General features: G+C 43.5%; 1 protein-coding gene across 1 annotated transcript in view; it reads left to right on the forward strand.

The window, feature by feature from the left end:
* Window positions 1–15,000, forward strand: part of LOC145410764 (uncharacterized) — a 116,357-nt gene that overhangs the window by 20,908 nt on the left and 80,449 nt on the right. Inside the window, exons 7-18 of the mRNA XM_080280866.1 lie at window positions 229–364; window positions 651–773; window positions 1,176–1,288; window positions 1,652–1,802; window positions 4,276–4,365; window positions 5,379–5,540; window positions 6,239–6,447; window positions 6,835–6,960; window positions 7,444–7,969; window positions 8,024–8,323; window positions 8,399–8,670; window positions 8,806–8,940. Of these exons, the coding sequence (XP_080136992.1) occupies window positions 229–364; window positions 651–773; window positions 1,176–1,288; window positions 1,652–1,802; window positions 4,276–4,365; window positions 5,379–5,540; window positions 6,239–6,447; window positions 6,835–6,960; window positions 7,444–7,969; window positions 8,024–8,323; window positions 8,399–8,670; window positions 8,806–8,940 (2,343 nt within the window). The remainder of the gene's footprint in view (window positions 1–228; window positions 365–650; window positions 774–1,175; window positions 1,289–1,651; window positions 1,803–4,275; window positions 4,366–5,378; window positions 5,541–6,238; window positions 6,448–6,834; window positions 6,961–7,443; window positions 7,970–8,023; window positions 8,324–8,398; window positions 8,671–8,805; window positions 8,941–15,000) is intronic.

The following is a 15,000-nucleotide window of genomic DNA, read 5'->3' on the forward strand; positions in this document are numbered from 1 at the left end:
ATGGCATGATGGAATAGAGTGGTATATGAGAGAGGGGGATGTAAGTTGGGGGAGGGCAGGGAAATGGCAGGGGACAGGGTGACATGGAGGCAGTTTGTTTGTGGCCACCCTTTACGGAATTAAGACGTCTGGCTATAGATAGGTGATAGACAGACAGATAGATAGATCGAAAGATAGACAGGTAGATAGATAGATAGATAGTTAATTACCAATTTCTCCCCTCCACAGGTATACAGATCTAGGCCTGCTATCCAAGTTCGGGATAGAGATCGAGGTGCTGCGTAATTTTCTGTGCCGCGTCTACCACTGTTACAACCAGGTCCCTTTTCACAACTTCCAACATGCCTTCTGTGTTACTCAGATGGTAAGTGGGTCCTATCCTTGTCGTAGATTTTTATTATTGTTATTGTTATTATTGTTATTAATTGTTATTGTTATTATTATTATTATTATTTCTTTTTTCCTCTTTACCATACCTCCTCTTGTCCTGTGATGATGATGATAATGATGATGATGATGGATATGATAGTGATGGTATTGATGATGATGGTGGTGGTTATGATGATGATGATGGTGGTGATATGATAATGATGATGATGATGATGTTAATGATGATGACAATGGTGATGATAATGATGATTTCTTGACAGATGTATGGTATGGTGTGGCGTTGTGGATTGCAGGAAAGACTAGGCGATTTAGATGTGTTAATTCTCCTTACATCCTGCATATGCCACGACCTTGACCATCCTGGATTTAACAACATCTACCAGGTAAGGGAAGCATTGTATTGTTTATTTATATTTGGCCTGGGTTTTAAAATACAGTATAGACAATGCACCTTAAGGGATATATAAAAAGAGGTGTGTAGTAGATAGATTCATAGATAGATTGTAGTGTTAAATATAGATAGATAGATGTACTGTTAGAAAAATAGATAGATAGACAGCCAAATAGATAGATAGATGGACAGATAGACAGACAGATAGATAGATAGATATGCAGATAGATTCACAGCACCACTTAATAGATTCATTTTGCCCACAGATCAGTACAAAGACAGGTTGGAAAATTATCATCATGTTGCAGTCACCATTTACAAGCAATAGATAGACAGATAGGTAGACAGACAGATAGATACACAGCACGACCTAATAGATTCCTTTTGCCCACAGATCAACGCAAAAACAGAATTAGCCCTGCGATACAATGACATATCACCGCTTGAAAACCATCACTGCTCCGTTGCATTCACTGTTTTGGAGCAACACGAATGCAACATATTCAGGTGGGTGTGTTGAGAGGATGGAGAATGAGAGACTGACTAGGAGAGTGAGTGAGATGGAGAGGAGGGAGGGAGATGGGGAGTGGGAGACCGAAGATGAGATGGAGGAATGACGTGGAGAAGTGTGTGTTTGAAAATATTGGGAGAAATATTTTGAGTTGGTCTGGCCATGTAGACAGGATGGAGAATGAGAGACTGACTAGGAGAGTGTATCTGAGTGAGGTGGAGGGGGGGAGAGGGAAGGGGAGACCACGGATGAGTATGCTAGTCCAAATTTTTAATAATTACAGATACTGCAAACCCTCTTATGGTAAGGACAACTCCCTTACCCCATTCCAGCTCACACAAAACCATTTTAATCCACAGAAACGTATCGGCCGAGGACTATAAGAAAATTCGTGAAGGGATGATCCGCTGCATCCTGGCGACGGACATGGCGCGGCACAATGAGATTCTGTCCGACTTTAAAGAGATCATTGAGGAGTTTGATTTCAAGAACCGGGCCCATGTTAACCTTGTACGTATAGACTGTAGTTGATTTTGACTTTTTTGCCCCCTCATGGTAGGTATAACTTGTCGTATCATTTGTCATATCATTTATAAAGCCAACAATGTACTTGTGTGTGTGTGGCCATTTGCCTTGGACGCTGCAACTGTGAGCAGGGCAAGAGGCAGGATGCCGGTGGGGAAGGCAGCAGGAGTGGCTGGGTTAACTGCTAAACTGTTGAAAGCCTCAGGAGATATAGGAGTGGGGTTAGTGGCTTTCTTGATAAATACGATTATGTGTAAGTATGTTGTCCCCAGAGTGTAATTGTAAATGTGTACAAGGGGAAGGGTGATGCCCTGGAAGGAGGAAATTATAGAGGCATGAAGCTTTTAGAGCAGATAATGAAGGTAATGGAGAAAGTTCTAGAAGGTATGATTAGAGAAAGAGTGAAAATTGATGAGATGCAGTTTGGGTTTATGCCAGGCAGAGGGACCACTGATGCCATATTCATTGTTCATCAGCTTCAGGAAAAATGTATAGGAAAGAAAAGGGATCTGTACTTTGTTTTTGTTGATATGGAGAAGGCCTTTGACAGAGTTCCTTGACAGATGGTGAAGTGGACAGTGAGAAAGCTTGGGATCGAGGAGTGGCTGGTTAGGGTGGTTATGGCTGTGTATGTGGGTGCTCGCACTCAGGTTAGGGTGAATGGAGATTTGAGTGATGAGTTTTCCGTGAATATTAGTGTGCATCAGGGGTCAGTTTTGATCCCCTTGTTTATTATGGTACTTGAAGCCCTCTAATGTTACTTCAGAAAGGGACTCCTGTAGATGTATGCTAATGATTTGGTGTTGACTGCAGAAAATGAAAGGGAGACAGAGGAATGATGTAGGAAGTGGAGAGATGGTATGGGGCACAAGGGCTTAAGAGTAAATGCAGATAAAACAAAGGTAATGGTATCTAGGGCTGGTGGCAGTACTGTCAAAGAAGAGGGAGGGTGGCCGTGTGCAATTTGCCACAAGGGCATGGGAAGTAATTCCATCTTGTGCAGTGTTTGTGATAAGTGGGTGCATAAGAGATGTAGTGGTATTAGAGGTATACTGCGAGATAATTCTGATTTCATGTGTACAATGTGTTGCAGAGAGAAGGTGGAGATTGTCAGGCATGAATGGATTGAGCTTGCTGGTGAGTCTCTTGAGTGTGTGGAAGAGGTTTGTTATTCAGGAGAAATGTTATATACTGGAGGTGGGGTGGCTAGAGTGAGGAGTGGTTGGAAGATCAGAGAGCTGTTGCCTCTCCTAACATTGAAAGGGCTCTCTCTCTGTTCTAAGGGATCTCTGTATGCTGAATGTGTTCATCCATCCATCCATCATCCAATCCTACGTTGCCCCGTGAGGGGCATGTGTTAGGAGTGTAATTCTGTATGGCAGACTTGAGTAGTAAAGGAAGAGGATAATCGCAGGCTCAAACATACAGAAATGACAATGATTAGGTGGATGTGCAGTGTGTCCCTTAGTGCGAGGCCTGGGGGACCTAGGTTTACGATGGAAGAGTTGAGAGGTAGGATGAGACTGGAGTGTATTGGTGTTGTGATGAGGAGAGGTAGATTGAGATGGTTTGGGCATGTGGAGAGGATGGGGGATGATAACTGGGTGCAGAAAGTGAGAAGTGTTAATGTTAGGGGTAGGGTTGCAAGAGGTAGACTGAAAAAGACCTGGGATGAGGTCACTGAGTGTGACCTGAGGGATAAGGGACTGAATAGGAAAGATGCCAGAGATCGAGCAGTGTGGAGAGCTGCCATCAGGTGACTGAGGCTGATGCATGCAAGCATGTTGGAATTTCAAAAACGAAAAGAAAAACGAAATGACCTTGGTCACCTATTGGCAGCAGCTCTCTATGCTGCTTGATCTCTGGCAGCCTCAAGTATTTCATTCCAGCTAGTGCAAAATGGTCTGAGAGTTAGTCATAGGAATAGTGGTAGGTAGGGGCAACTACTATCCACTCACCCAATGTAGTGCTGCCTAAAGGTGACACAGCACTAAGTGACAAGAAAAATGCTTGACTGTAAAGGGGTGATTATCATATATCATACAACCAAATGGAGCCCTGGTGGTTTAGTGGATTACGGTGCCCCATCCAGATGTGGCCCAATAGGGTTTACATGCAAGAGGCGAGTCTTAAGAGGCTAAGTAGGTGAATACTGGTACCACAGAGGCTCTTATGGTAAGGTGGTAGATGGATGGCACTGAGAGAGGGAGATGTAAGTTGGGGGGAGGGCAGTGAAATGGCAAGGGACAGGGCAACATGGAGGCGATTTATTTGTGGCCACCCCTTACTGGATTATGGCATCAGGGTATAGATAGATAGATAAATGGATTGATTGATTGATTATGTATGCTCAGGACAACTCTAGCATTTTATTTTAGCTAATCTCAGATATTTTATTACTCTAAGAGGGATTATAGAAGCCCGAGAGTGTTAATACTGGTTTTAATATCCTGCCCAGCTGTCCATGGTGCTGATCAAGGTAGCAGACATCAGCAATGAAGCGCGGCCGCTGGACATTGCCCAGCCCTGGCTGGAGTGTCTCATGCAGGTAATGGTTTGTAAGTTAATTCTTTTTCTTTGTAGGTGATGGCTTATGCAGGTAGTGTTCTGTTTATTCCTCTTTTTTTTTTTTTTTTTTCTACAAGGTGGAAGTGCCTATCATCCATTCACTCAATGTAATGCAGCCCTCAGGTGACTCTGCACTGAGTGACAAGCCAAATTATTTCCTGTTGTCCAAGGAACCTACTGTATCATATCATTTATAAAGGCTCCAACATGCATTCGTCAGCCTTGGTCACCTAATGGCAGCTCTCCATGCTGCTTGATCTCTGGCAGCCTCCCTCAGCATGCTTACATGCATTGGCCTTGGTCACCTCTTAGTGGCTATCCATGCTGCTCAATCTCTGGCAGCCTCCCTATTCAGTCTATTATCCCTGAGGCCACACTCTGAAACCTCATTCCATATGCTCGTACTAGATACTCTGTACTGTACTATGTTGTGTTGGTAATGAGATCTATATCAAAACCTCCATCTCATCCTTGGTCTCCCTCTCTCCCCTGCACCACTCTCACATACACTTTCTTTGTCATTCATTCCCCATTCACACCTCTTGGCCAGACCATCTCAAGATCCTTTTACTAAGTAAGAGACTAACTAGGAGAGTATGTGAGTGAGGTTGAGGGGGGGAAAGGAAGGGGGGACCGAGGATGAGATGGAGGGATGGAGTAGAGGGGTATAAGAGAGGGGGGAGTGTAAGTTGGGGGATGGAGACTAAGAGACTAACAAGGAGAGTGTATGTGAGTGAAGTGGAGGGGGGAAGAGGAAGGGGGAGACTGAGGATGAGATGGTGGGTTGGAGTAGAGGGGTATATGAGAGGGGGGAGTGTAAGTTTGGGGGAGGGCAGTAAAGTGGAAGAGGACAGGGCAACATGGAAGCAATTTTTTGTGGCGACCCCTTACAGGCTTAAGGCGTCTGGCTATAGATAGATAGATAGATAGATAAACAGAAACTTGTAATAGCTTCTAGAAACATTGATACTTATATTGCCATTCTTTCAACAGGAATTCTTCAACCAAAGCGACCTCGAGAAGTTGGAAGGGCTGCCTGTCTCTCCGTTTATGGATAGGGACAAAGTAACAAAACCATCATCTCAGTGCTCCTTCATTGGTTTTGTGCTCCTGCCTCTCTTTGAAGCACTAGGGAAGGTTCTGCCGGAGCTTGAGGTGAGGTAGACAGATTGATAGATAGATAGAGTGTGAGAGAGAGAGAGATAGACAGAGAGAGACCTAAGAGAGAGAGAGAGAGAGAGAGAGAGAGAATATACAGACATTCATTTCAGTGCTCCTTCATCAGTTTTGTGCTCCTGCCTCTCTTTGAAGCACTAGGGAAGGTTCTGCCGGAGCTTGAGGTGAGGTAAACAGATTGATAGATAGATAGAGTGTGAGAGAGAGAGAGAGATAGACAGAGAGAGACCTAAGAGAGAGAGAGAGAGAGAGAGAGAGAGAGAGAGAGAGAGAATATACAGACATTCATTTCAGTGCTCCTTCATCAGTTTTGTGCTCCTGCCTCTCTTTGAAGCACTAGGGAAGGTTCTGCTGGAGCTTGAGGTGAGGTAGACAGATTGGTAGATAGATTGAGAGAGAGAAGGATAGATAGAATGACAGAGAGAGGTGTAAGAGGGAGTTAAATATGCAAACATTCATTTCAGTGTGTCTTCATTGGTTTTGAAGCATTTTAGGAAGGCTAGTGAGAGAGAGAGAGAGAGAAAGAGAGAGAGAGAGATTTTCTTTCTGTAGTTCTTATGATGTTGTTGATGATGATGATGATGATGGTTCTATTCCAGTCTTTTCTGTTTTAATCTATTGTCGTTTATTATTATTATTCTTATTATTATTATTATCACTGTCTTATTATTTTTCAGGAACTAATCATCCAGCCAGTAAAATTTGCCCTCGACCATTATCGTAAATTAAACGAGGCCTCGAAAAAAGCCTCCGAGGAGAGCGAGCCTACCCCTGTGCTTGAGGCTGAGGTGGAGGAGGTGGTGGAGGAGGTGGTAGAGCGCCCCATCAGTCGCCTTTCACAGGACACGTGCAAGAAGGCGGTGCAGAAGACGGAGAGTTCATATAGGTAACATTGAGTATTTTTTCATCTGATACATTCATTTTCAACTGGACAGATCTGATAAATGCAGTACTGAGTCATGGGTGTGTAAGTCAATAAGGCTTTAAGGGGAATAATAATAATAATAATAATAATAATAAAAATAATCCATCCATCCATCCATCATCCAATCCTACAGTGCCCCTTGAGGTGCGTAGGAGCCTGCGGCTAGGCAGTTGGTCTCGACATTTAAGATGAGAGTGAAATAATAATAATAATAATAATAATAATAATAATAAAAATAGTAGTCTTTAACTTGATGATGATGATGATGATGACATTGATTATTGATGATGATGATGACGATGACAGTGATTATTGATGATGATGGTGATAATCTATTTCTATTCACAGCATTGGAAGCCGTGCCTCTTCTCGGACATCCATGATCCGATCTTTGACCATCGATTGCACAGATATGGAGATGGACGATGTGGATGTGACGGAGACGGAGGTGGATGTGAGCGAGAGGACTTCCAGGTGAGTGGAGTGTGGTAGTTTATCTGAAATGTGAACCCAGTGGACTGCAGGCTGAAGTTGTCCCCCTCCTGCAGTTCATCATCCTCCTGTCAGGCCTAGGGAGGAGGTTGAGGGTTGTTTGTATAACCTGGCAGCAGTAATGGTAGTACAGTAGTAGTGGTAGTGGTGGTGGTGGTGGTGGTGGTGGTGGTAGTAGTAGTAGTAGTGGTGGTGGTGGTGGTGGTGGTGGTATTAGTAGTAGTAGTGGTGGTGGAAGTGGTAGTGGTGGTGGTGATAGTACTAATAGTAGTAGTAGTAGTAGTAGCACTAGTAGCTGTAATAGTAGTAGCAGCAGCAGCAGATGATGATAGTGATGGTGATAATGACTATGACAAGTAGCAGTAGCAATGTCTTCATCTGTAATACAAACATAGCAGCCTAGCCAGTGGTGAAATACCGTATACGTGTCTTCCCTGAGTTTTTCCTAAATCCACCACTTCGCAGGTTCAAGATTGCAACGGATGGCTATAAGTCACCTTCAAGGAGAAATTCCTCTGAGCGTCGTAGCAGTGTGGGTGGCTACAGGTCCCCTTTAAGGAGAAATTCTTCGGAGCGGCGGACCGTCTCCCCAAAATCACTCGAAGACAGGCTCCTTCCCCATGCTGAGGCCCAGGAAAGCGAGGCACTGAGGGAGAAGTGCGAGAAGGAGGTGGAGAAAGAATCGGAAAAGGAGACATCGCTGTTCTCCAGACTGAGGATCTTCTCTGAGCGTCTGTCGTCCAGCGATCGTGAGAAGAGTGTGAACGGGTCGGCCCCCATGGGTAAGGGCAGTACAAGGTTTAAGCAGGGAGGGGGCGGGGGCGGCTTACAGGGGGTGCTGAAACGAACTAGGAGTAAATCGGAACCGACAAAGTTCCGAACGCACCGCACATTTCATATATCCCGGCCAAGAATTAGCTTTGGCATGAACCTGCAGAAACAGAAGAGTGATGAAAATATAATAAATGAGTGTGGGAAGGAAACAGAGAAAGTGAAACAAAAGAGTAGTGAGAATATAATAAACGACTGTGACAGGGAAACAGAGAAGAAGTGCAAGGAGGCAAGGACCTCGGACGAGCGCCTCTCGGCCTTGGAAATCAAAACCTCTACCTCTTGTGAACTCATAGAACCAAAGAAGAAACTCAGTAGTGTGCTGACAGACGCTCAACCCTCTCCCACGCTCTCGGAGAAGTGCTCTATGCCGGCCTCGAACTCTGTCCTCCAACACAAAAGCTACAGCCTCTCCCTCGATCGACTGCCGAATAAAAACGGGAAACGGAAAGCGGGGGTGACCGAACCGCAGACCCCGGAAAACACCCCGGGGAGCTCCGAGGATAATCTTGGGGTGCCTAATAAAAATGGCCGCTCTCGGAAAATGGGGCAAACGCAGATGCTGGAAAACACGCCCGGTAGCTCCGAGGATGACCTGCTATCGGATCACAGAACGCAGTCCGACGGTTCCGCCAGGCAGCTGCAGAGTCCACCGGTGCTAAACCAAGTCCGCAGTGCGGGGTTCAGGCCATTCGAAAAGTTCCCCCTGACCTGCCACGACTCCCCGAAAAATACGAAGAAAAAGCCGGAATCAGCACGAACTTTGCTCCTCAAATCGTTCTCGTTCCGTAAAAAGTCTCCCACGAAGGATGAGACACTGGTGCTGAGGGAGCCAACGTCACACAGTCAGGGGGAGGAGAGGTTATGACAGACGGGCTCCTGTTTCTGCATTTAATAGTCGTTTAATGCTCTCAGGCCCCCATGACTCACACTCAGAGGAAGTACTAGAGTTGTTCCGATGATGAAGGGGTTAATGGTACCAATATTAACACTCAGGCTCCTGCGACTCAGTGCTTCAGGAACCAACTTCACACAGGCCGAGGGAGGAGGGACTATGATAAAGAAGTTTGTGTTTCTGTGTTTAATAGTCAGTGTACGCTCTCAGGCTCCCATGACCCTCTCTCAGATGAAGTACTAGAGTTGTGCTGCCCATGAGAAGGTTAATAATGCCAATTTTAACACTCATAGGCTTTTAGTACTCACTCACAGGTTTGTATGACTCTTTCAGATGACAAAAATAATCGACGTTAAGTGGAATAGAGAACTAGAGTTTCCCCAACCATGAGATAGTTATTTGGTACTGGTATTAACTCTCAGGCTCTTGTAACTCACAGCTGATATCAACTGGCATTTGCTGGAATAGGGGAGAGGGAGGGGAAGACCAAGAATGAGATGGAGGGATGGATGAGAGGTATATGAGAGGGGGGTGTAAAGTGGGGAGGATGGAGAGTGAGAGACGAACAAGGATAGTATGTAAGTGAAGTGGAGGTGGGAAGAGGGAGAGGGAGAGGGAGACCGAAGGTGTGATGAAGGGATGGAGTAATGTATATGAGAGAGGGGGGTGTAAGTTGGGGGAAGGCAACGAAATGGCAGGGGACAGGGTAACATGGAGGCAATTTGGCTGTGGCCACCCCATACGGGCATAAGGTGACTGGCTATAGATGGATAGATAGATAGATTTTCTTTTTAATTCTTGACATCTACAGACATTTCTTTTCAGCTCAGGGGAGACTTTTCAGAATAGAGAAGTTAGATCCAGCCTTGATGTTTTTGAAGAGAGAACCTGTATTTTTTACACAGGAATGGTGTAGTGGTATGCTGCCTGGCTCTCACCTGAGAGTCCTGGGTTCGATTCTTGATGTTTTTGTTGTGGCCACAGATTCATTTCAGTTTGAACCCAGTGGACTGCGGGCTTAAGCAGCACCTTGCTCCTACAGTCCACCATCCATCTTTCATTGGACTGGAAGTGCAATAGATGCCCGATTTAATGAACTAAGTCAGCCAAACCTGTTTCCGCTAAGTTGAGTTCCATAACCAAGGCCCAATATGAAGGAAAATTTTCCAGTATTTTGAGATGCTTTCTGCTAAATCCTTGAAGGCATCCCAAAGTTAGTTAACTCTCAGTGCTAAATACAGCAGTCGGAACCCATAATTAATTCCCCCAGAAATGCATTATTGTGTACGGAATCTCCTTAATGGAATTATACTCATTTTATTGGAAGTCTTCCCATAATTAGGGCAAAAAATATCAGAAAAAAATAATTCCTTTATCTCGTACTTCCGCTCAATCGATGTTCGTTAAGTCGAGCATTGACTATAGTTGGAGAGATTGATTGAGATAGTTTGGCCATGTGAAGAGGATGGAGGATGACAGTTGGGTGTGGAAAATGAGAAGTGTGAATGTCGGGGGTAGGGTTGTGAGAGGCAGGTTGAAAAAGACCTGGGATGAGGTGATAGAGTGTGACCTCAGGGATAAGGCACTGAATAGGGAGGGGAGGAGAGGGAAGAGGAGAGAGGGGAGGGTAGAAAGAGAGGAGGGAGAGAAAAGAGGAGAGAAAGGAACAGGAATGAAAGAAGAGTAAAGAACATAGTGAAGGTGCATCTAACTTCCTGATTTTGGAAAGTTTCTGGTAAGCTGAATAAAATTGCCTGAAGCTGAGAATAAATTAAAAAATATACAATTGAAAATGAGAATAAATTTAAATAATACATGATCGGATTGAATTTATTTGTGTAGGAAATAATGTAATTTGAGTGGTGAAAATTTGGGGATGGGAAGAAAGAAGATATATGATGATGATGATGATGATGATGACAATGATGATGATAATGAATGATGGCAATGATGATGATGAATGATGGCCATGATGAGGATGAGGAAGTGGATGACAATGACGACGACAGTGATGATGATGATGATAATAATGATAATGGTGGTGATGAATGATGGCAGTGATGAGGATGAGGATGAGGATGACAGTGATGATGATGATGATAATGAGAACTGAGAAGGAAATGAGAGAGTACTGGAGTGATAGGAAATTGAAGATGACAGAAGAAGAAGGAAAGATGTCAGAAGCATCATGAAGAAATGAAAAAAAAGAAATGAGAAAATGGAATGGAAGTTGAGGTGATAAATTTTGGTTTGAGAGATGAACTGAATGAGTTGATAAAAGAAATATCATAAGGATGCAAATGGAAATGGAGAAAGTATTTGAGTTTGAGGTGATGGAAATGAAGAAGGTGATGCAGAGGAGGAGAAAATGGTAGTGAGAAAGAAGTGGAAATGAGTAGTTTGAGTAATGATGTCAGGGTAACCAAAGAAATGCCTCTAGGGGTGAAATGAGAATTGAGAAGGCACAGAAAATGTGTTTGAGTGATAGGGAAGTGAGGAGGGAAGTGATTAAATGGTTGAAAAAGGAATCTCTGAAGGACTAAAGTGGGAAATGAAAATGGGAGAAATGGAGTTCCCCCGAGCTAAGCCCTGTATTGGACTATATAGCCCCGCTAGGGTTACAGGAGGGAGCTACCCCTCCCGGCACGGCAGTCCGGGCGAGGCTCGAACTTGCAATCCCCCGATCACAAGTCCAGCGCGCTACCACTGTGCTACCGCGCCCCCCCAAAGTGGGAAATGAGGAAGAAATGGGGTGTGAATGATGAGGAAGTGAGGAAGATGATGTAGAAGAGAGGAAAATATGAGGACATGAAATAAGTGTGGTGATGATGATGATGATATGTAAGGTGGGAAAAAAAAGATGTTGATGATGATGATAGTTGTAGTGGTGATGTTGATGATGATGCTAGTGATGATAGTGATTTTATGCTTATCAGTCTTTAAAAGCTGGTGATAATCAGTGAGAGAGAGAGAGAGAGAGGGAGAGAGAGAGAGAAATTACTACGTATTGCCAAAACCAAATCGACCTTTTAGGTCTTCCACATTGGATTATTTCTCTTAAGATTTTTTGTGCCATTGGATTGAAAGAATTTAAATGATAAGGAACTGGAATATTTTTGTGCCAATTTTAAACATTATTCTTGTGGACTTACGATTGGCGACCAAATAGGGAGGCTGCCAGGGATCGAGCAGTGTGAAAAGCCGCCATTAGGTGACCAAGGCCAATGCATGCAAGCACATTGGTCTTTATGAATGATACAAACTTAGGAGGTTCTTGTTGGCATACTTGTCAGAGCAGCCATATTGGATTGATGGTTTTGCATAGGTTTCAATCCCCAAGAGGTGAATGGAGGTTTTTCAGTACAATTGAAGAGTTGACAGGAAGGATGGGACTGGAGTGTATTGGTGCTGTGCGGAGGAGGTGTACACTGAGATGGTTTGTTATGAGGAGGGATAGATTGAAGTAGTTTGGGAGGAATGATGGGACTGGAGTGTATTGGTGCTGTGATGCAGAGGGGTAGACTAAGCTGGTGTGGGCATGGAGAGGATGGAGGATCACAGTTGGGTGCGGAAGGTGAGAAGTGTTAATGTTGGGGATAGGGTTGTGAGACAGGCTGAAAAAGACCTGGGATGAGGTCATAGAGTGTGACATCAGGGATAAGGGACTGAACAGGGAGACTGCTAGAGATGAGTAGCATGGAGAGCCGCCATTAGGTGACAAAGGCCAACGCACACAAGCACATTGAAGTGTTTATAAATGATACGAAATTATAAACGACATGACAATGGTAGCGTAATCTCAGGACCCAGTGCTGTAGAGTGAGGGATATTGTGGTCAGTTTTTTTTCCTTCTCTTACTTTTTTGTTCTTTTCTTTTTTTTCTCACTTCCATATTCCCTATCACTGCCCTACAAATGCCTACAACCGACCTTCTTCTTTTTTGTCTCTCTTCCTTCCTCTCTCTCTCTCTTTCTTTTTTATTTTTCACTTCCATATTCCTTGTCACTGCCTTACATCTGTCTACAACTGTCCTTTTACTTTCTTTCTCTCTCTCTCTCTCTCTCTCTCTCTCTCTCACATTCATATTTCTTGTCACTGTCCTACAAATGCCAACAGCTGCCCTCTTTTTTTCTTGTCTTTTTTTCTTTCTCTCTCTCTTTCTCTCATTTTTTTTTACTTGTGTATTTCTTGTCACTGCACTGCATCTGCCTAGAAATGTCCTTTTTCTTCCATGTCTTTCTCTCTTTCTTCCTTTTTTTTTTTCACTTCCATATTTCTTGTCATGCCCTACATCTGCCTACAACTGTCTTTTTTCTTTCTTTCTTTTTCTTTCTTGTATTTCTTTCCTTCTTCCTTCTTCTCTTTCTCCTCACTGCCTTACAAACTCCTACAACTGTCCTTTTTCTTCTCTTTCTTTCTTTTTTTTCCTAAGTCCATCAGAATACACATTACAATCAGTCACAATCAGGGTTACAATGGAGAGGATAGTAGGTGTGGTGCTGGCGTGGGGTGCCTTCATGGGGTGGCACCATGTAACCAGGTGACTCCACTGCCCGGCCATACAAACGCCCCTCAGCTCCCTCCCTATCCCACGAAAGGACAATGGTGGACTACAGTGGAAAGGCAGCCTGCAGTCCACTGGGTTTATGTTCAGATGAGACCAGAGTGAGAGTACAGTTACACCCAGACAGTACAGTTACACCCATCTCAGGACAATTTTAAGGGGAACTGTGGATGAGATGGATGGAGGGGGAGACTGAGGATGAGATGGAGTAGAGATGTACATGAGGGAGGGGGATGTAGAGGGAGAGACTAAATGAGTGTATGTGAGTGAAATGGAGACAGAGGATGGGATGGAGGGAAGGAGTAGATAGGTATATGAGAGAGGAGGGTGTAAGTTGGGGGGAGGGCAATGTTTGTGGGCGGGGACAGGGCGACATGGAGGCAATTTGTTTGTGGCCATCCCTTACAGGATTAAGGTGTCTGGCTATAGATAGATAGATAAGTAGATAGTTTTGGAATGTAAAAGTTGTGCTGAAGGGTAGAATGATGCCACCAGGGGAAGTAGACTGATCATCCACTCTTATTTCTACCATATGACATTAGCACAGCCTCGGAACCCTGCATCTGGATAGGGTAAAGCAGGTTGGGCTATAACTGTATTTTTTATATGTGCCAAACTCTCATAACTACCTACTAAATAATTTATCAGTTATTTTTCCAACATTTGAATACCTACCGCTTGTATAAAGAAATAAAACTCGTACTGATATATATATAGTTCTTATAAAAAAAATTGTACAGTGATATATAAGGTGTCTTTTGGAAAATTTTGAGGAGGAGGTGACCAGGGGTAAATTTGAGTGAAAAATGCTATATCATATGGGTCTGATTTTGAGTCATTTTGGAGATGGAATTACTTATATTCTTATGGGGGAAAATGCTCATCCTCAGAATAATGTTATCGTAATTATTAAATGCAATTACTAATATCCTTATGAGGGAAAATGGTCAGAATTAATCCCATAAGGCCTTCAATAACTAGGCCTGAAGTGGCTGAGAATTGGACCCATGTTAATATAGCATTTTCCAGTCAAAGTTTAGCCCTAGAAAAAAAACCCGCTAACGTTTCTCAAAAAATCCAAGCGACACCTTCCATTCGTATATAAAAAAGATAACATGATAAACTGCTATATCGTTCTTATAAAAATAAATAGATAAAAATAGATATATATTTATTAGTAGATATGGTGTAGTGGAGGAGTGTACGAAATATATTGAAATTAATGTTAGTTTAGAGGAAAATAATTTAAATGTTTGTATGTGTTAGTATGTTAAAAATGAATGACATGTTTTCCAGTCTGTTTAAAAATGGGTGACTTATTTTCCAGTTTATTTTTTTTATCTCCTTGTGATTTTATTCAGCTTAATGGAGGCTTTTGAACCAGAGGATGCCTTCACGTGGTGGCACTGATGTCACTGGTTGGTGGAGCTGCCTGGCTATTATACGAACATCCCTTAGCTTCCTCTATTATACGAACATCCCTTAGCTTCCTCCCTATCCCATGAAAGGATGATGGTGCCCCCAGTGAGGTGGTGCCCATACACACTGTATTTGTTGTAATGTACCTGTAGGATGGCCCCACAGTAGTTGCTTACCTGTGATTGATGAGTCTGCTCAGCCAAACAGATCAGGGTTAAGCAACATCAACAACAACAACAACTACTACCGCTACTACTACTACTACTACTACTACTATTACTACTACTACTACTACTACTACTACTACTATTAC

Source organism: Coenobita brevimanus, chromosome 86 (genome assembly GCF_032717465.1).
Source record: "Coenobita brevimanus isolate Jiangsu-jjx chromosome 86, ASM3271746v2, whole genome shotgun sequence".
NCBI lineage: Eukaryota > Metazoa > Arthropoda > Malacostraca > Decapoda > Coenobitidae > Coenobita > Coenobita brevimanus.